Source organism: Onychostoma macrolepis, chromosome 03 (genome assembly GCF_012432095.1).
Source record: "Onychostoma macrolepis isolate SWU-2019 chromosome 03, ASM1243209v1, whole genome shotgun sequence".
NCBI lineage: Eukaryota > Metazoa > Chordata > Actinopteri > Cypriniformes > Cyprinidae > Onychostoma > Onychostoma macrolepis.
Genome location: NC_081157.1, coordinates 43665927 through 43686791, shown reverse-complemented (window position 1 = coordinate 43686791; position 20865 = coordinate 43665927). Strand labels below are relative to the sequence as shown.

General features: G+C 36.8%; 1 protein-coding gene and 1 long non-coding RNA gene across 6 annotated transcripts in view; one reads left to right on the top strand and one right to left on the bottom strand.

The window, feature by feature from the left end:
* Positions 1-15273, bottom strand: cbx1a (chromobox homolog 1a (HP1 beta homolog Drosophila)). 3 transcript variants are annotated; one of them, XM_058769380.1, is made up of 6 exons: positions 15043-15273; positions 11850-11961; positions 7360-7519; positions 6954-7122; positions 6304-6398; positions 1-1809 (listed from the first exon to the last, which is right to left on the bottom strand). In XM_058769380.1, exons 2-6 carry the CDS (start codon positions 11899-11901, stop codon positions 1665-1667), a joined length of 621 nt encoding a protein of 206 aa, XP_058625363.1. In that variant the 5' UTR covers positions 11902-11961; positions 15043-15273; the 3' UTR covers positions 1-1664. The 3 variants fall into 3 exon arrangements, with proteins under 3 accessions (XP_058625363.1, XP_058625364.1, XP_058625365.1); XM_058769381.1 differs by lacking the exon at positions 15043-15273 and adding an exon at positions 14752-14904; XM_058769382.1 differs by lacking the exon at positions 15043-15273 and adding an exon at positions 13730-13776.
* A 3061-nt stretch (positions 15274-18334) lies between these two features.
* LOC131536050 (uncharacterized) overlaps positions 18335-20865 on the top strand; it is a 195056-nt gene continuing 192525 nt past the window's right edge. For all 3 annotated transcript variants that reach the window (XR_009269819.1, XR_009269821.1, XR_009269820.1), the window contains exon 1: positions 18335-18448. This is a non-coding gene — a long non-coding RNA (uncharacterized LOC131536050). The remainder of the gene's footprint in view (positions 18449-20865) is intronic.

Here is a 20865-nt window from a genome sequence, read left to right as displayed (position 1 = left end):
TTAATAAAAAAGGTTTATTTTAATGAACAAATAAACATTTCCCCTTGAAAATGTGAAAATGAGAAAGTAACATGCTTTTAACAGTACACTTAAAAAGAGAAAACAAAGACAATCAGAAAGGAATATAATGCAGTCACATTACTTATTGTGTACAACTAAAAGTACTTCAGACTTCTCCGGTACACAGAAGTTTATGCCACTATCAATACCATATTTTGCAAAAAACAGTTTCCAGTGATCCAAGCACTATTTTAAAAACTTTTTGTAGATATTGATAACATTTTAAAACTCTAGCATATTGTCAATACTAACATGTTTATGCTGGTGCAAAGGTGATACTAAAAGACCTGATCTGTAGCATGATAATGTTAGCAAGTTTTGTCACCTTCACTACACATTTACATAGGTCTATGATAAAAAGATGCCTTGAAGCTGTGTAGTACATTCTACTCCTTGAGCACCGCCAAAAAAGAGGGTAAAACAGCAAAGTGTCAGACTTTTCATCGATGTTTTCTAAAGTATTTACGAGCCAGGTCTGGCATACCTTGATCAGCCTATAAAACTTGAAAGATCAGTCTGAAAAGCTGGACTCCAAAGAGCACATTTCCTCTTCACACAGTAATGCAACCGATTAAACACACTGACAGCTAATAATTAAAAATAAAAATAAAGTTTATATGAGATTATGGGAAATGCAGTTTACTAAGCTGACTAGAAATAGTTATCAAAAAACAAACAAAACAAAACTCCTTGTGAATATATCTATACGCAACATATCCTCAAATGATGAACAGAAAAAGATGACAATACTGTATACATTGTGAATACAAACTGAGAAATACTGCTAAAACAGCAAGACTGCAATACACAGCAATTTGCTCACTAATAAAGGTGACATCAGTTTTGACAAATGCATTTATACAAAAAATGACTTGAAGATGAAGTCTAAACAAACGAGGAAAAGAAAAAGGCAGCTTAAGGAATTAGGCCATGCCGCCTTATAAAGACAAAACACAGTAACTACACACACAAAACCGTTTTGAACAAACTATGCTCAGATTCAAAGAAAACAGTGTGCACACATATCAGATAAATCAATGCACTCAAACTGTGAATTTGTTTGTTTTTCTTCTCAGTTTTAATTGTTGTGTACTTACTGTGTTTTAACTTAGGATGGTGAATCACACAGTGAAACGTTCGGATTTAGACTAAAATGTCCTTCAAATCTCTTAGCAGAAAAATATAGAAGGTATGAGGATGTGCACATAGGATCCACCGCATTTAGCATATCATACCTCATCAGACGTTAACCACCTTTTTATCAGCCGGGAATAACTACTGAGCAACTACTGCAGCATATATACACCTCATTTCCCATAATCCAACAGAAAGAGAAGCACAGAGGAAATACAGTAATCCCATGTTTCTTACGGTGGTCAGTATTCTGACTAACATTCACTTCTGCCCACTAAAGATGACTCCACGTCTGCATATCTTGCTCTGAATATATCTTGAGTCCAAGTTTTATGGCATTGAGAGTAAAAGAGCTTGTAGGTGTTTGTTTCCCCATCTTTGAACTGCCCATATCCCGAATACCCCCCACCCCGCCCAAACTAGTCTAACACGGCCCCGACCTGCCACCTCTCTCGTTCTCCCTCACAGGCCTAGTTCTTGTCATCCTTCTTCTCTTCTTCCTCAGAAGGGTAGGAGTGCCATGTTAGTCGCTCTTCATAGAATGAGATGACCACCTGTGGGCACTTCACATTGGCCTCTTTCGCTGGAACGAGATCTGCCTCGTCAGAGTTTTTCCTGTAGAGAAGAAGCAGGGGGAGAATGATTAAAAACCCAAAAATTAAAATTCATTCAAAAACGAAACAGTCTCCAGTTTATCAATTAATGTCTTGTGAAGTAAAAAGCTTGTGTTTGTAAGAAACAAATCCAGCAATGTATCTTTTTTTTTTTACAAACTGTTGCTTCTGGCTAAAATACTGGCTTGAAACAATTATTACACAGTCCAAAATCCATAATAATGTTTCCTCCAGTGAAAAGGTCCATATCCAATGTTGTCTTCTCAGATTAAAGTCCATTGACATATTTGTATAGAACTGTTTTTGCTTAAAAACAGTGCTTGACCAGTGCATATTTCTGATTCAGACAAGATGACTTTCACTGGAGAAAGCAAAAAAAAAAAAAAAAAAAAAATGCATTAAATGGATAATGGATTTATTTATTAAAAACAAGCAGCCTTTTGCCTCACAAGATGTTAATTGGGATGTTTTTATTGGCTGTTTATCGGGCTATCATTCTGACGGCACCCATTCACTGCAGAGGATCCAGTGGTCAGCAAGTAATGTACAGTGGGGGAAAAAAATATTTGATCCCCTGCTGATTTTGTATGTTTGCGCACTGACAAAGAAATGATCAGTCTATAATTTAATGGTAGGTTTATCTGAACAGTGAGAGACAGAACAACAACAAAATCCAGAAAAACATTTTTAAAAAAGTTATAAATTGATTTGCATTTTAATGAGTCAAATAAGTATTTGACCCCTTTGCAAAACATAACTAAGTACTTGGTGGCAAAACTTTTGTTGGCAATCACAGAGGTCAGACGTTTCTTGTAGTTGGCCACCACGTTTGCACACATCTCAGGAGGGATTTTGTCCCACTCCTCTTTGCAGATCCTCTCCAAGTCATTAAGGTTTCGAGGCTGACGTTTGGCATCTCAAACCTTCAGCTCCCTCCACAGATTTTCTATGGGATGAAGGTCTGGAGACTGGCGGCCACTCCAGGACCTTAATGTGCTTCTGTTTGAGCTACTCCTTTGTTGCCTTGACCGTGTGTTTTGGGTCATTGTCATGCTGGAAGACCCATCCACGACCCATTTTTAATGCTCTGCCCCTGACGGTACATGGCCCCGTCCATCGTCCCTTGATGCGGTGCAGCTGTCCTGTCCCCTTAGCAGAAAAACACCCCCAAAGCATAATGTTTCCACCTCCATGTTTGACTGTAGGGATGGTGTTCTTTGGGTCATAGGCAGCATTCCTCCTCCTCCAAACACGGCGAGTTGAGTTGATGCCAAAGAGCTTGGTCTCATCTGACCACAACACTTTCACCCAGTTCTCCTCTGAACCATTGGCAAACTTCAGACAGGCTGTACATGTGCTTTCTTGAGCAGGGGGACCTTGCAGGCGCAGCAGGATTTCAGTCCTTCACGGCATAGTGTGTTACCAATTGTTTTCTTGGTGACTATGGTCACAGCTGCCTTGAGATCATTGACAAGATCCTCCCGTGTAGTTCTGGGCTGATTCCTCACCGTTCTCATGATCATTGAAACTCCACGAGATGAGATCTTGCTTGGAGCCCCAGTCCGAGGGAGATTGACAGTTATTTTGTGTTTCTTCCATTTGCGAATAAATCGCACCATCTGTTGTCACCTTCCCACAGCTGCTTGGCGATGGTCTTGTAGTTCATTCCAGCCATGTGTAGGTCTACAATCTTGTCCCTGACATCCTTGGACAGCTCTTTGGTGTTGGCCATGGTGGAGAGTTTGGAATTTGATTGATTGATTGCTTCTGTGGACAGGTGTCTTCTATACAGGTAACAAGCTGAGATTAGGAGCACTCCCTTTAACCCTCAAAGACCAAGACAGCCGCCCGCAGCTAAAAATAACTATTGTTCTTAAATGTTTCATAACTTTTGAACCGATAATCCTATCTGAATGCTGTAAAAAGTGTAAAGTGGAGATTCTCCGGAAATTTTTGTACATTTTAAAGTTAAATTCATCTATCTGGTGTACTTTGAGAGTTCAAAATTAAGAGCTCCAACAATGTGCATGGTTCAATGTGCAAAATAAACGAAGAAAAAAGCTGGTGAAATGACTTGTACTTGAGTTTTAAAGGGGACTCAATCCTCTTTTTAGTTGTGATGTAGTGTCTCAGTCTAAATTACACTCACACCGGTGAATTTGGAAGCCAAACAAATTAGAATATAATAACAATAATAATTTTATATTATTATTCCTGTGAGAGTAATAGCCATATATTGAAAAACAATTGCACTGTAAAATAAATGAAAATCAGTTTTATTAATTGTGTATTATTTTACCTTACTCTAAAGTGGAGAAATGACAATATTTTTGTCCTAATTTCTACACTTGCAAGCAGGGCCTAAAATTAACCTGTTGCCACATCTGCCATTTGGGCCACCACAGTCTAGTTAATGAATGGGAAACACTGGATTGTTGTCGCTTATTCCCACCCCGTGCCCAGATTGGTTCAAACTGTCCCATATTCAACCAATAAACATAGGCTTTGGTCTTTTGAACCACCATTTATGATGTTTCATTGGAAATTTGAACAAACGTAAAGCCTGTCGTGCGTGCATGAAAACAAACACAAAATAACACATTTGCATGAGAGAACTCTCTGAAAAACCACAGAACAACACATGAATGAGTACTTTGACATGAAACGAACCAAAAACAAGGATGAAACAGCGGTACATATCGGATAAAGCACTGGAATCATGTCTTCACGTCGCTAGATGTCCCGGTAAAATCAATTCCAACGCAGAGTAACATACAGCCAGCAGATCGATCCATTTATATTACTTATATTATGTAAACAATAATTATACAGTTTATAAAGATCATTTTCACTATTTCTTTCTGTTGCTCTGTATATTTCTGTTCTCTGTATATTTCTCAAATTTTGTGTGTAATTTATGAATCATTTGCACTGTTTGTATTTTTGTTGCAGAAGAATTTGTGCAATTGTTTTCACTATTAGCTGCACGGTTTGTGTTTGTTGTTGTACATACTCCGATTGAAAATATATTTATCTGAAAAAGTCACTTTTTTACTGTGTTTTGTTAACACCGATTCCATTTTCTTTACTTGACACATCTATATTGTTAGTAAACTATATAGACCTGTTTTTTTTTTTTCACTGAAAATAGCTTATAACATTCCCCAAGCAAATTATAGCCATTTATTACAATATTGTTATATGTAGACAAAATTTTATTTGGAAGTGTAAAACAACCAGATACAACTTTCTAAAGAAAAAAAATCCAAACTTCAGGAGTTTCTGTTTGAGTACACAGTAAAAAAACATCTAATTGTTGCATGCGTTTTTCTTAAAATTCTGGAAATTCATTAATTCTTAGAGAAAACAAAAGGAAAATTGGGAATTTAAATGAGCTAGACTGAAACTTCATGTTCTCCTGTTTATAATGATATATGGCACTTGATGCTGATACTAGAATAGGTCTTAAAAAACAAAGAAAAGTGCAGGCGTGTCAGGTGCCCCAAAAATGTTCTAGGTCTTTCAGGGTTAAGAGAGTGCTCTAATCTCAGCTCCTTACCTGTATAAAAGACACCTGGCAGCCAGAAATCTTGCTGATTGATAGCGGATCAAATACTTCTTTGACTCATTAAAATGCAAATCAACTTTTTTGAAATGTGTTTTTCTGGATTTTTTTGTTATTCTGTCTCTCACTGTTCAGATAAACCTACCATTAGAATTATAGACTGATCATTTCTTTGTCAGTGTGTAAACGTAGAAAATCAGAAGGGGATCAAATCATTTTTCCCCTCACTGTAATGCTAAATTTCCCCAAATCTGTTCCAATAAAACATTTTTCTACAGCTTGGATGGACTGAGCCAAACTTTCAGTAAATTTAATTTTGGGTTAACTATTCCAAGCACTTAAAATAATGTAATTTAGCCCAATATACAGAATGGGGCTAAAACAGAGGCATCTGGCTGCTGGCTCAACATGCCAAATAGAAACAGTCTGCAAGTTTCATATTCTGGATTGAAGAAAGAAAAAAAATAAACTGGGGTGTGTTTCCCAAAAGCATCGTTAGCTAACTATGGTGGTAAGTTCTATTGAACTCTACTGGTAATGACGGAACTTGCGACCATAGTTGCTTTTGGAAAACGTACCCCTGGTTGCCAGATCTGAGGGAGTCGTGAGTATGAATGTGTGCACAAGAACTCAAATACAACAATGTTTTAAAGGTGAAGTGTGCTTCAGGAAAAGCTTAAAAATTTTTTTATAAAGAGTGTCTCAGTTCATAATCGTACGTTAATTATGCTAGAAATGCCAACAAAACCCTGCTTTTTTGTGTGAACATCCAGCCTAGTCTAAATCAGCAACACTGGTATCTGGAGTTCGTGATCTGATGTGTTTGTTTGACCAAAGCTGGGGAGTGTTCATTATTTTCACAATTCTATTTTGTGATGCTAGTAATGCAGAAATCACACATTTCACTTTTAAATCATAATCTTTACATACCATTTCATTAGAAACATGAGCTCGCCGCTGGAATCTGTGGCTCCAATGATACGTTCTGGTTCTAACCCCCGTGCAAAGCCCCTCGGCTTGTCTTGCTGCAAAAAAATGTCGGTATTTTATTATTCACATGCAGTAAAGGTTTCTTCTCAGTCTGAGAAAGCATAAACATTTGTATTGGAAAACAAAAATAAGGAACATATCCATTTTTTGAAATGCAACCAATATTTAGTGAGATTAATTTTTGAACTTAAAAATTAAGACTTTTCAAGATCATTTTAAGGCACAGAACCCCTGTATTCATCTTTTTTCTTCATGCATCATGTCTCACAAAAGGTATTTGAAAAGGAGCACATATAATTGATGAAAGCAAAATAAAATTAAAAAAAGTTACATTTAAAAGTTTGTTGATCTGGTAGTTTTTATACAAAGCAAAACCTGGGATTTCAAAATGCACAAAATTGAATAAACACATAAAAGTGCCTGGCAAATGCTTAAATATAGTACAAGTATGTACACAGTCTTATGTAAAGAAAGGAAATGTTTAAAAAGAAAAAAAAAAAGAAAAAAAGAAAAACACATGTAATGTTTTATAAAACTTGCGCATATGCCAATTTTTATACCTAAAGTCTACAAAATCATACCCATCTAACCTCATCTTTCCTCTTTTTGGGCCGGCTGTCTTCTCCACCATCTGTGTCAGATTCTCCTTTCCTCTTTCCACTAGGCTCTTTCTTGTCATTTGGTTTGTGTTTTTGCATGTACTCTGCAATGAGATCAGGACAGTCCAGGTTGTCCTCTGGCTCCCATGTGTTGTCTTCACTAAGGAAAAGGGAATATATTCTCAATCATCTGACAGATTTAAATACCATCATTTTCAATGGAGAAGCGCTGGACCACCAACCAAAACCAAAGGCTATATATTTATTAGCAAACCATTTTATTCTCCCAGAGTTCTTTATAACACGATAAAATGACCAACAAGTATTTTTAGGAATCAAGCTCCTTGCCTTACACGAATGCATTTCAGTGGAAATCTTGCAGATATTAGTTTCTTACTCTGAGAAGCCCTTCCACTTGAGAAGGAACTCCACTCTGCCCTTCACCACCCGTCTGTCCAGAACCTTCTCCACCACATATTCTTCCTCTTCCTCTTCTACCACCTCCTCCACCTTCTTCTTGGTCTGCTTCTTCCCAGCTGTGGCCGCCAGCTTGCTGTCTGTGGAGAAAGAGGGCAGTAAAGAGGAAAAGGGTCAGTTTTTTCAATGGAAAAATCACATCTTCCAGTATTCAAACAGTTACAACAAATGAAGCGGACACTATGTAGAACAAACACACACAGTAACAATTCACTAGCAGGGGGTCATGCGCAAAGAGGAAGAGTGATTATTCAGGGTTTATTTAAAAAAAAAAAAAAAGGTATGCCATGGTCAACAAAGTCTGTTGACAAGTCTTCACACATCTTTTTGCTGTATAGAGCAGTGAGTCAGAATCCGAGACATTTTGACTGCTGTGATAAACCCACAGCGCTTTGAGAGGAATTTTTGCTTTTGAGAACAAGGTCAGAAGCTACAAATTCAGAACAGACATCAAAATATTTCAGGGTTGCAGTTTCACTCTCCTTAAAGGGATAGTTCACCCCAAAATTAAAATTCTGTCATCATTTACTCACACTCATGTTGTTCCAAACCTGCATGACTTCCTTTCCTCACAAAAGATAATGATACCTTGAAGAATGTTTAAAATGTTTGCCAACTGTTGCCCATTCAATTTAAGTCAATGGGGTCCAAAATAACACTGCACCCCAATATCTTCTTTTGTGCTCCACAGAAGCAACAAGTCACACTGGAATGAAATGACATGAAGGCGAGCCAGTGAAGTAGAAATTGTATTTTTGAGTGAACTATCAACCAATCTACAAGTGCAAGCATCCAAATTATATAACCATGTCCATGTAACAGACATACCTTACGCTGTTCAAACAATCGCTTCTTAAGAATCAGCACAATCCCAGTGTTAGTATCATATTCCAAGCAGATCAAATACCAGTTTGAACAAGACCCATAACCACTTGATGCTTAATATATAACTTCTCAACAGACCAATCAATCAGGAGATACTGGCATCAACCAATCAATATTGATTAATCTGCTGAGACAGGCTTGTCAATCAAGTATACACTACCAAAACAAGTCTCTTATTCTCACCAAGGCTACATTTATTTGATCAAAATAGAGTAAAAACAGTAATATTGTGAAATATTACAATTTAAAATAAATGTTTCCTGTTTTGTATACATTTTAAAATGTAGTGATGGTAAAGCTGAATTTCCAGTCACATGATCCTTCAGAAATCATTCTGATATAATGCTCAAGAATAATTTCTGAATTATTAATGTTAAAATCAGGTCTGCTGCTTCAAATTGCTGTGGAAACTACTGTGATGCTTTCTTTTCAGGATTTTTTGTTGAAGTTTTAAAAAAATTATTTGAAATCGAAATCTTCAACATTACAAAAGTCTTTACCGTCACGTCCGATTAATTTAATGCATCCTTTCTAAATAAAAATATGAATTTCTTCAAACCCCAAACTCTAGAATGGTAGTCAGGGCTCAAAATTAACTTTTTTACTTGGTAGCACTGGTGCTCCCAACTTTAAAAAGTTAGGAGCACCAGCAAAAATTTAGGAGCACCCACCAAAAATTAATGAGCACCATAACTACAAATCATATATTAACAGATTTCATCTTTACATTCTTAACTTAGATTGGTTAATATATTAGCTGTCAATCACCCAGTCACTGCTTTCCGCTGTCAGGTGACAGGGAGCTATAACTACCGCGGGAAATGCAAAGGGCTGAAGAAGAGAGAACATGAAAAGAAACACTGACAGATTTATTTTATAAACCACCGAAGTTAATCTGAGTTTGGTTAAACACAGAGAGAGAGCTGTTCTTTAGCGAGGGTTAGGATGGTGTATGCCGTGTTAAATTTTACATTCAGCTCTGCCAGTTGCGCAGAACAGCTGGCAGCTAGAGGTGTGCAATATTAACCAAAAATTATATCTCGATATTTCCTAGGATTTTATCGATAACGAGAATTAGACGATATTTTGCTTGTGCTGGTAGTATAGCCGATTTTGATATTCTTCATATTCTGTGTGGTGATCTGTTCACAGCAGTGATAGAAATTAATCTTTTCCAATAAGTTTTAAATTGATTTTGACCTTTTATGGTCATTTTCACAATTAAGCCATTTTTTCTAAAAGTGTGCATCATCATTTGAGTCAAATTCTTACATTTAATCAGTCAATTAGAATAATAAGACATTTGGGCTGTTATCAAACAAATGAAATCAGTATCAACAAAATTCATCTTTGAATTTGAAATTTGAATTTCTGAAGTGGCATTTAGATGCACTTACACCCTGCTTAATGCAGGACATGAATGCATTTAACCTGCAGTTACACATGCATATATAATGTTTTAACACTTTAAACATAAAACGTTGAATACTGATATTTAAAATTAGATAAAAAAATTTTTTTTTTAAAAAGATACTTTATATGTGAAATTACAATCGCCAGTAGGTGGCATCAAGTCACTGTTAATAAGTGAGTCACAGCGATTGAACCGAATCATTTAAACGGTTGATTCATTCAGGAACGATACACAGTCATGTTGCTCAGAGATTCGAAACAGTGCTGTGGCTTTGTTTGGAATTATTTTTGTTGTCAAAATGGAGCCAAAACAGGAAATATGGTGTCTACAACGTAAGTCTCTTAATATTCACTTCTTGTTTATTGAACCGTTGTATAAAATCAATATCACATTTGTAATCATGCTGATTTTTAGAGGAAAAAACGGCACTGTTCGTGTGATATTAACTATGAAATGATATAAAGCCCCCATATCTTGAATTTTGTTATGCATTTTAATAGAGTGAATCATGCAGTGAAAATGCACTGCGCACGCGCACTAGTCTAACCTACTAGACTTCATCACATCATGTATGCGTGCACTCTCTGTAGGTTTGGTTTTTGCAATATACTCGATAATGTCAAATCACACATCGTTAAAACAATTACGATATTAAGGCAGCCCCTTAGGTGAGCATCCCAACAATTAAAGGCCTTAACGATTGAACCTGATGATCCTGAACATTTTGCCACACACTTATCCCTGCATTTCTCTGTATTTAACCAAGCTCTCGAGCTTAAAATATGTGTAGATTAAGTGGCGAATGCTGTTAGTGTTACCTGCAAACTCCGTCCCACAGGTTTTAAAGTGAATGCAGTGCATAGAGCACAGTGCATTTTCATAGCGGAGCCACTCGAAGTCTTTCAACTGTTCTCTCCGAAAACTGTACGCCTTCTTTTCGGCTGGTGGGTCAACATTCACCACATGATCGCCAGCACCAGCACCATTATTTGTAACTTTAGGTGGTTTACAAAAGAAATCTGTCAGTTTTCCTTTCATTTTCTCTCTTCTTCAGCCCTTTGCATTTCCCGCGGTAGTTAGCTCCCTGTCACCTGAGTGATTGACAGCTAATATTAACCAATCTAAAATCTGCATTAAATTTAAGAACGTAAAGATGAAGTTATGTGACGTTTGATAGAACGGCAGACCGGTCACCGTATCAGCACACAGAAGGCACATAATTGTGAACATTTTTAGAGAAATGAAAACAGGTTGCACTACAATTATATGCACTCGCACAAATGCGCCCAAATATATTTTGAGATCGCACAGATTAAATTATGGGAGCATATGCGACCAAAATTGTCGCAATTTCAAGCCTTGGTAGTGTATACTGTGTGAAAGAAAAAAGTTCAGTAATTTTATGCAAATCTCATCTGTGATCATTAAACGATTTCAGCACTACTTTTGGCATTATAGTGGTACGAGGCAACTCAACTCCCTAAATATTAACATCCGTTTCATGACTGAAAATATCACAGCTAGCATGGAGAACAAATGCTTAATTACTAATCGACCACAAGAGAGGGTAATATAGCCTACACATCAGTTCAGGAAAAAAATACAATTATGTCTCGTTTGTGAACATTAGTTAATGCATTAACTATGAACTGACAAAAAGCAATAGGCCTATTTTCACTGCATGTATTGACCATTGTTAATGTTAGTTCAGTTAGTTAGTTCACAGTGCATTAACTAATGTTAAAAAACACAACTTGCCACTTAGAATGCAACTGGTAACTATCCTGATTTTAAAAAGGTCACAAACAAATGAGACCTGTTGCCCAAATTTCGTAACTTTGAGACCCTCATTCTGTCCTTTTTGTGCACCAGACCAGAACCAAATCTTTGACCTTATAAATCACCAGAAGCAGCAGCTCTATTATTCACTGACAGATAATGGATCACATGGCAGATGAAACAACAGTCATGAAAACAGACAGCATCCCGTGATTTAACAGAAGTAACATCAAGGCTTGTTCATCAGACAGAAACGTTAAGGTGATCTAGGAAGAACCCTCCCCCACACACATTTGCAAGAAAAACAGCAGTGAAGGAGAAAGTTGAGACACCTGCGGTGACGCTGGGAGCATCACTGGCAGCTGTGTCTGTTGGTTCGCTCATGCTCGTCGAAGGGGCGGAGACTCTGCGGAACCTTCCGGTTCCTTGTCAACGTCAACCGTGCTGAACAAAGCGAAAGTGTGGATTAGAGGGGATTGGGGGGGTCAGGTGATATCAGGGAAAAAACAACACATGGCAGGAAACACAATTACACAGCACTGTGCATAACAGTTCAGTGGCTCTAACAAATACAGCGTTTCGTGATGCGCGCGGCTCCCTCAATTGCTTTACAGTGCAAAAAAAAGATGGTGAATCTCACGAAAACGCAATTTTTTTTGACAATTGAGTTTTTTTTGTGCTTTGAGATGTTATTTTCATGAATATTTAAACATTTCTCACCGATTCTAATAAATATTTATATATATATATATATTTTTTTTGTCATTTCCATTATCCTCAATGGTCACTGATACCATCAAATGATTTTATTAAAGTGCCCCTATTACGGATAATGAAAGGTTCATATTTTGGTTTTGGGAGTCCCCAACAGCATGCAAGGCCAAAAAACACTTTCATTTTCTTCATTTATTTTTTACCTTATTTGCTCAACGACTCCCAAACGGTTCGTTTAACGATTCATTTTTCCAAACCCCTCCTTTGCGTGACGCTAATCTGCGGTGATTGGTCTCACTTCCATTTCAGCCTTTGTGCTGCTTTGTGTACAGCGTTACCAGGGAAACTGCTATTTTTAGCTCCAAAAGTGGCACCTAGTGGCAATGACTGAATTTGCATTTTCATTCAGACCAACGCGAAAAGACCAACAAGTCAAGGGGGCAATATGCTAATGTTTCATGTTGACGTCCAGATGAAACGGCTTGGGATTCGTTTTAAAAACGACTCGTTTCAATGATTCAGAGTCGACTCTTTCTTTTGAGAGACAATAACTTTATACACTGTGCACTTTCAAATTTAAAACTTCGCAGGATGTTTTCATTCACGTAGAGCTGTGTTACACACTGCATGAAAGAATTTTCAAAAATCCATAATAGGGGCACTTTAAAACAGCATGTGGGTCAAAGACAAAAAGGCGTTTTTAAGCATCAAAACAATAAAAGTTTAACACCGCTGTAATTGTTTTTTCTGTCAATAGAATGTCTTGTTTTCTATTTATTTTTATTGTCTCTCAATTTTAGCATGATTTACTAAAAGATAACTCAGTGTAACAATAGTTTATATATCAAAAATCCTATCAGGCATATTTAGAGCAGGAATCATTATATGACACTATTTAATAATCACAGTGCAGCCTCCCAAAATATCTTTGCCACTTTCCTTTAAACCACTATGTTTTACCGATTTGTCAGCAAGACATTTTTCATAATTAAAAAATTATAATAATTAAAGTGTAGTGTGATTGATATTTCTTTTATATATTTTAATAAGTACAGGTCAAAGTATGTTGTTTCATTACATAAATGTACATACATGAATACTATATTTTGACATTTTATTTTTATTTTAAGCAATTTGAAACATTTAATAATAGACTATTGACATTTAATATATTTTCTATGTATACTAAGTCACTTTTGCAAATTCAATGTTAACTGAAAAATATACATGAAAACTGGCATGAAAAAAATCATTCAGAAAAAAAAAAAATCCACACAGCAGGACGATCGTGTAAACCGAAATCAAAAAAGCAACACAAATCCCTGGCTTGAAACTTAAGTTTGGACAATTTCTTGTGTCAAAGGCCAAAAAACAGGTTTTATTGTTATTAAATTGCTTTTCCCTCAATTTTTGTTTTGTTTAGTAGATGCTTTAACAGAAAAACAACACACACACACACAAGTGTTTTGCTCTTATGGGGCTATTAGCAAACACTCACCACACTCTTAAAAATCAAGGTGTTTCAAAAGATTCTTCACAGCGATGCCATAGAACAAGGATCCTCAAATCTGGCCCACGAGATCCACTTTCCTGCAGAGTTTAGCTCTAACCCTAATCAAACACACCTGAGCATGCCAATCAACGAAGAAAATCACAGATAGGGGAGTTTGATCAGGGTTGGAGCCAAACTCTGCAGCGCATTGGCCCTCCAGGGCAAGATTTGAGGAACCCTGCCATAGAAGAACCATTTTTAGTTCCACAAAGAACCATCTCTTTCTTACCTTTTTATAATCTGAAGAACCTTCTTTCGGCACAAAGAACCTTTTGTGAAACAGAAAGATTCTTCAGATGTTAAAGGTTCTTTATGGAACCATTTAACGTTAGACAGAAAGGTTCTTCTATGGCATCGTGAAGCACCTTTATTTTTAAGAGTGCATGCTGGAGTACTGAGATCTGTCACCAAAAAAGGGCATAAAATCAGAACAAAACCTAACAAATTAAGTTCCAAGCCAAGAGTAATAAAGTCTTAATTAGTTAAATCTCATTGACATATGTATTCTTAACAATTGAGCTAATTTCACTGCTTAAAGAAAAAAGATTATGTACAGGATTGTTTTATTTCTTCTGATAAACTGTATGTTTGGACCATCACGACTCGCGCGCACTGAAGTATTTGATTGAACCTCTTCCGGTGGCGTGCACGCGCTGACGCTTTGCCAGAATATTCGACACTGCAGCACTAAACACGAGCCAGTGAGGACAAGTATTACATATTAAGGAGACAATGCAACTGTAAACACCGTGCAAATCTCTGTGAAATGGTTTTCCCGAGCCCCATACTGAACGCCTCGCGTGCACGAGAAAGGCGTTTCTGCCTCGCGCGGAGATGGTGGGCTGGACTGTCCCTTTGCGCGCACAATTGTGGGTCCAAAAGGTACAAAGACATCAACTAAATTTATGCTGTCTGATAAATACACGCATTAAAACGTTCCCATGCACGTTAGTTTTAACTTTACAAACCTAAAATGGCCGTTAAATACGAGACACCGACTAGCCTGCTGGCTAATGTTGCAGAAGCATGGTCGCCACTTCTCCATGTTGACCTGGATCCGATCTGAAAACTACCAACAATTTCTCAAATATAACTATATTTATATAATATTATTATAAAGCAGAGTGTCGCTTAAAGCACTCAACACATCCGCCTGTTAAGTGTTTGTACATATTTATGCATATAAATGAGAAATCACATTCCCTAATACACAGTCAATCCTACAGTTGTTTTCACAGTCTGCACGCAGCGCCACTTACCTGTGAATTTCTGAATTAAAGACGAAATATCACCGAATTAGGTGGTTCAGTGCAGGGACACAGGCTTTTAGCGTCGACAAACAGTTGAAATCTGTCGATTGGAGAATGAGTTTGCAATTGTTTAACCGAGGTTCTTCAGATGGCCAGACAAAAGGTAACGCTAGACGAACGCTCCAGCAGCAACCCGCCAATTCCGACCGAACGTGCCTGTGAACGCACACGAGTGGTGCATGCTGGGAGTTGTAGTTTTAGGAGCGCACTGTGAAAATGGAATAAAATAAAATTGGTTGAGGCACAATGTGGTTCCTCAGAACAATTGGAAATGCCTCATATATGTGGCCACAAAACCAATCATAAGGGTCAATTTTTTGTAATTGAGATTTCCATTGATGTATGGTTTGTTATGAAAGGACAATATTTGGCTGAGATATACAACTATTTGAAAATCTGAAATCTGAAGGTGCAAAAAAATTAAAATCGCCTTTAAAGTTGTCCAAACGAAGTTCTTAGCAATGCATATTACTAAGCAAAAATTAAGTTTTGATATATTTATGGTTGGAAATTTACAAAATATATTCATCGAACACGATCTTTACTTAATATCCTAATGATTTTTGGCATAAAAGAAAATTCGATCATTTTGACCCGTGTATTTTTGGCTATACAAATAGGCGGACAGTAACTAAGTACATTTACTTGAGTATTGTACTTAAGTACACTTTTTGAGTATCTGTACTTTTTTCTGGAAACTTATGACTTTAACTTCACTACATTTGAAAGACAAATATTGTGCTTTACACTCCACTACATTTCTATCAAGGTCTTCGAAGTAGAACGTCGTTACAATGTAACAGCTTCAGTGGGTTCAGTGGCTTCGCTAAAACATGACTTTCTATTTTTCAGACAGTTTATTAGTAATCACTCTTGTAGGGCTGCATGAAGTGAATTCCCAGCATTTTTTTAACACTGACCAGTTGCAGATGTGATATTTATTTACAACAATTTAATAAGAAGAAGTTAATAATGTGGTATATATTAGACAGAATATTGTCTGATTTTGCTAAATTGTGTTAGTGAAAATATTACCTATAAAGCCACAGAAGAACTGTTGTGCGTCTCCTAATAAAACACAACAGGTGTTGGACTTGAAGCAGCACTGCAGACCGTTCTGTGTGTGACATCAAAGTACCGCGAGAGAGATTAGACAGCATTTTTTACATTTTTGTTTTGATGTCAAATACGTCTTGCTGTTTTGCTCTTTTTTGTTAAAGCAGTGTTGCTGTTGTAAAGTTATACAGCTACAGTTGTGTTGCTGGGTTTTAAAGCAGGTTTGATTTTTTTTTTTCTTCCTTATCCCTCTGTATTTTCAGGATTTCACTGTCCACTCTGTTCAAATGTGGATGAATGGCTACACATAGATGTGTGCACACTCTGTCAGAAATCACTACCATCCTGCTTTTGTGGGGGTGGGTTGGGGTGTTAAATATATATATTTTCCCCCATAGGTTTTTAACATTCTAAAAGCTCTTTATTCCAAAGATGCTACACGCTAGTCAGTGTATTCAGTGTAATGTATTGTAAGTTGCTTCAGAGGTATTGCGAGTATTACATACAACAATAATAAAACAGTGCATTGACATAAAAAAGGAAATTTACTTTTGGTACTTAAGTACTTTTAAAAGCAAGTACTTCTGTACTTTTACTTAAGTACAAATCTGTCTTTACAACTTTCACATGTAATGGAGTAATATTTGAACAGCAGGATCTGTACTTTCACTCAAGTAATGGAGTTGTGTACTTTGTCTGCCTCTTATGACTTGTTTTGTGCTCCAGGGTCACATATTTACTCAAAAACGTTGATATAGTGCCTCAAAACATTCCTTGATAGTTGAGATAACCAAACTGAGAGCCTTTAGAAGTTCTTCAGAGAATTATCCCTTTAATGTAGAATTTTATCTCAAAGATGCCAGGTTTGTTTCATTTTACAGTGACAGCTCTTGGAGTGTTAGATTTAGATTTAGCGTATTTATAAACATTGATATCTAGCAACCCACCAATTGCAAGCGAACATACCTGTGTACATATAGGTGGCTGGTGCATGCTGGGAGTTGTAGTTTTACATGCACACTTTAAAAATGAAAAGATGCTTGAGGCACAGTGTTGTTCTCAGGACTGAACAATAATGGATTAGATTTACGAACATTGATATATATAAAATGACCCTCTGTCCAGCAGAGTTCAGCTCCGAATCAAAAACCTGAACCAGCTAATCAAGCTCTTCAAAAAACTGAAACAATTACATTGCATAAGTATTTGTACACTTTCTGGGACACGTGAAATTCAGCTCATCAGGAGCATTCATATTGCTTAGATGTTACACTTCGAGTGGAGTTAACCACTCCAAGTGGCAGATTCAGTTGAATGAGTATGATTTGGAAAGGCACACAACATCTCAACAAAAGGTCTGAGTCCTGAGGTCAAAAGGACTGCCTGTAGAGCTCAGAAACAGGATTGTGTCAAGACACTGATCTGAGGAAGAGTTCAGAAAAAAAAATCTGCTGTATTGAAGGTTCACAGAAGCATGTAGTCTCTTTTACCATGGAAGAAGTTTGGAACAACCAGGGCTGCGTTTCCCAAAAGCATCGTAAGCCTAAGTTGATCGTAGATCCATTGGTGGCAATTGGTCTACGATGTACCTGTGCTCACCATGCTTTTGGGAAATGCAGCCCAGGACTCTTCCTAGAGCTGGCCTGCTGGCCAAACTGTGCAATTGATGGAGAAGGGCCTTGTCTCGACTGGTGACCAAGAGCCTGATGGTCACTCTGGTTGAGCTCCATGATCATATGTGGAGATGGGAGAAACCTAAACATTACCGCAACACTCCACCGATCTGGGCTTTATGGTGGTGTGGCCAGACGCAATCCTCTCCTCAGTGAAGACACATGAAAACCAGATAACGAGTTACATTTACTTCGTTACATTTACTTGAGTACATTTTTTGGGTAACTAATATTTTTACTTTTACTAAATACTTTTACTTCGTTACTGTGGGCGACGCTCCTCTCGTTGCTTTATCTTAATGCAATACAACTTAAAAATCCTTAAATGTATTCCAAACGCGCCGTCTACCTTTTTCTGGGTAATGAGCGATGCCCGTTCGCGAATGATTCATTCTTTTGAGTCAATTCTGTTCGAAGGCTTGATCAAACCAGTTGGCAGACCAGTGAATCGGTTCGTGAATCAGTTTGAATGATTCGTTCAGTTCCCTGCTGCACGCGCTGAGTCGTCTGAAGCGGTTCATCAAGAGCGTTGAAGACGTGGCTTTGGATCTACAGTCAGTTGAAAGCAGATCTGCAAAGGCTGCTAGCTATGAAGATCTTTATTAGATGAACACCGCCTTCCACAGGTATAGATTCGATTACAATACACGATACCACTGTGACATTACCAGTTTGTTGTACATGTACCTTACACATTAAATACAATGTATAATTGATTCATTAAATAAGCTGTCACAGAGTATGAAATGAACACCCGCCAAACCCGCGTTAGTTCCAGGAGGAATGCCTTGCCTAGACACAATTAATATTGATATTTTCACAGTATTTATGCTTGCCGAAATACAGGCTACTATTTGTTTACATTTTGCAGAACAGACGGAAGAAGATCCGTCAATGTGCATTTGTTTCGTTATGTTCAGATGTTCTGTAGCGATCATGTGAGGAGTTTTCACTCTTCTCCGTGTCAGAGGTTATATACACATTTATAATACATAATTCAACTTTAAAATATAATTTAATTTAACTCAGTGATGCAAATCTTTATTTTTATCAGCTGTTACTCCAGTTTTCAGAGTCACATGATCCTTCAGAAATCATTCAAATATATTGATTTATTACCAGTGTTGTTAAAAAAAGCAAAAACAGCGTAGGTTGCTTAGGTATCTATGTTTTGAAGCTGGGATGCTGGTTTATGCTGGTCATGTGCTGGGGCCTGTTCTTCGTACGTTGCTAACTCAGTTAGCTGGATTTGATTGTTGACGATTTCGCTTGATCTTGGGTTGTTTGGTTCTTCGAAGCTCATCCCGGAGTTGCTGTCATAGCAACAGGTCCATAAGCTTAAACCTGCTCGGGAGCAGGCTTATTTAATGTAAATAGGATTAGATTGCATATTTTTAAGATGAATTGATACTTAAAATATATATCCCAGCCACCGATAATTTATTATAAGAGTACCCTAAAATACCCTAAAATAATAATGATTTAAAAATTAATTGAAAAATAATATAATGTTGTGTAGTCTATAATACTATAGACACAGCCAGTTTAACTCATTGAAATATTTATTCATGATAAAATAATTACTTCATAATTGTATTTGAGTCTTACACACATGCTATACAGTTAATCTGAGTCATGGATTAATTTGAGTGGTGACAGCTATTGAGTGGCTTGATGGAGCACAGGAGATCCAGATAACTTGGTCTTGACCCTTAAGAAACTTTAATTAATGCTGTCACATAACACATCTGTTTCAAAGATACAATTAAATGAATTGCTAATTGCAACATTGAAATAAAATTGTAAAGCCTGTACATACACTAGAAATGGTGAATATAAATAATTGGGAATCATGTAAAAAATAAAATAAAAACAGTGCACATTTCAATGATCTGTTATAACATTTATGCAGTTTTGTTTGCTTAGCTGTTTCCTTATAAAAGTCCAGAAGTTTGTCAAGTTTTTCCTCAGGGGTCTTTTTTAATTATATGATGTCATTACGTTGCTGTCTTGCCGCCAGCCAATCACTGCATTGCTGATCGTGGTTTCGAGTATTGATACATATGCCCTTTTCGAGGAACACGAGAACGCGAAGTAATCTTAGACAGCTTAATCCAGATATTTTAATCTAATACGCAAATTCATTTGAAGAACCAAATTAGCCAGAGATCAGTTATCAGGATTAGAAGATCTGGAATCTTTCAAATCATCTCAGATGTATTAAGCGAGGTACGAAGAACGGACCCCTGGTCTTGAGCTGGTCGAGCTTAAACCAGCAAAGGACCAGTTTAAATCAGCTCAAACCAGCATCCCATGCTACCTTACCAGCATATGCTGGTTTTTTCAACAGGGAACAGTTTTGCTGCTTAAATTAATATTTTTTGGAACCTGTGATATTTTGTTTATGATTCTTTTATGAATAGAAAGCTAAAAAAGAACAACATTGATAATAAATCAGGATGATAAAAATTCTGATTTGCATCACTGAAATAAATTACATTAAAAAAACCCATTAAAAGTATTTTGAACGGCAGTGTGTGTGTATATGTATATGTATTAAAAATGTATCTAAATATCTATATATCTAAATAAAAATAGACTATATTCAGTATATGATCTAAAGTAACTAACTACTTGAGTAGTTTTTTTTATGCAATACTTTTTTACTCTTACTCAAGTAACTATTCAGACTATTACTTTTACTTTTACTTGAGTAAAGTTTTTGGGTACTCTACCCACCTCTGATGAAAACACACTTGAAATTTGCAAAAAAGCACCTAAAGGACCCTCAGACTCTGAGAAACAAGATTCTGGTCTAATCAACCTCAGTTTCAAGCAGTTTCATGTATGAAGGATAGCTGGGTAGAGTACCCAAAAACTAACTACTTGAGTAGTTTTTTTTTATCCGATACTTTTTTACTCTTACTCAAGTAACTATTCAGACTATTACTTTTACTTTTACTTGAGTACAGTTTTTGGGTACTCTACCCAGCTATCCTTCATACATGAAACTGCTTGAAACTGAGGTTGATCAGACCAGAAT

Excerpts from the sequence above, each read along its gene's own strand:
- cbx1a (XM_058769380.1), bottom strand. The coding sequence starts at position 11,901 with ATGAGCGAACCAACAGACACAGCTGCCAGTGATGCTCCCAGCGTCACC. Across the intron at positions 7,520-11,849 it reads TGCTCCCAGCGTCACCGCAG|ACAGCAAGCTGGCGGCCACA; the intron begins GTGTCTCAACTT and ends CTTTCTCCACAG. Across the intron at positions 1,810-6,303 it reads CTCATGTTTCTAATGAAATG|GAAAAACTCTGACGAGGCAG; the intron begins GTATGTAAAGAT and ends TCTTCTCTACAG.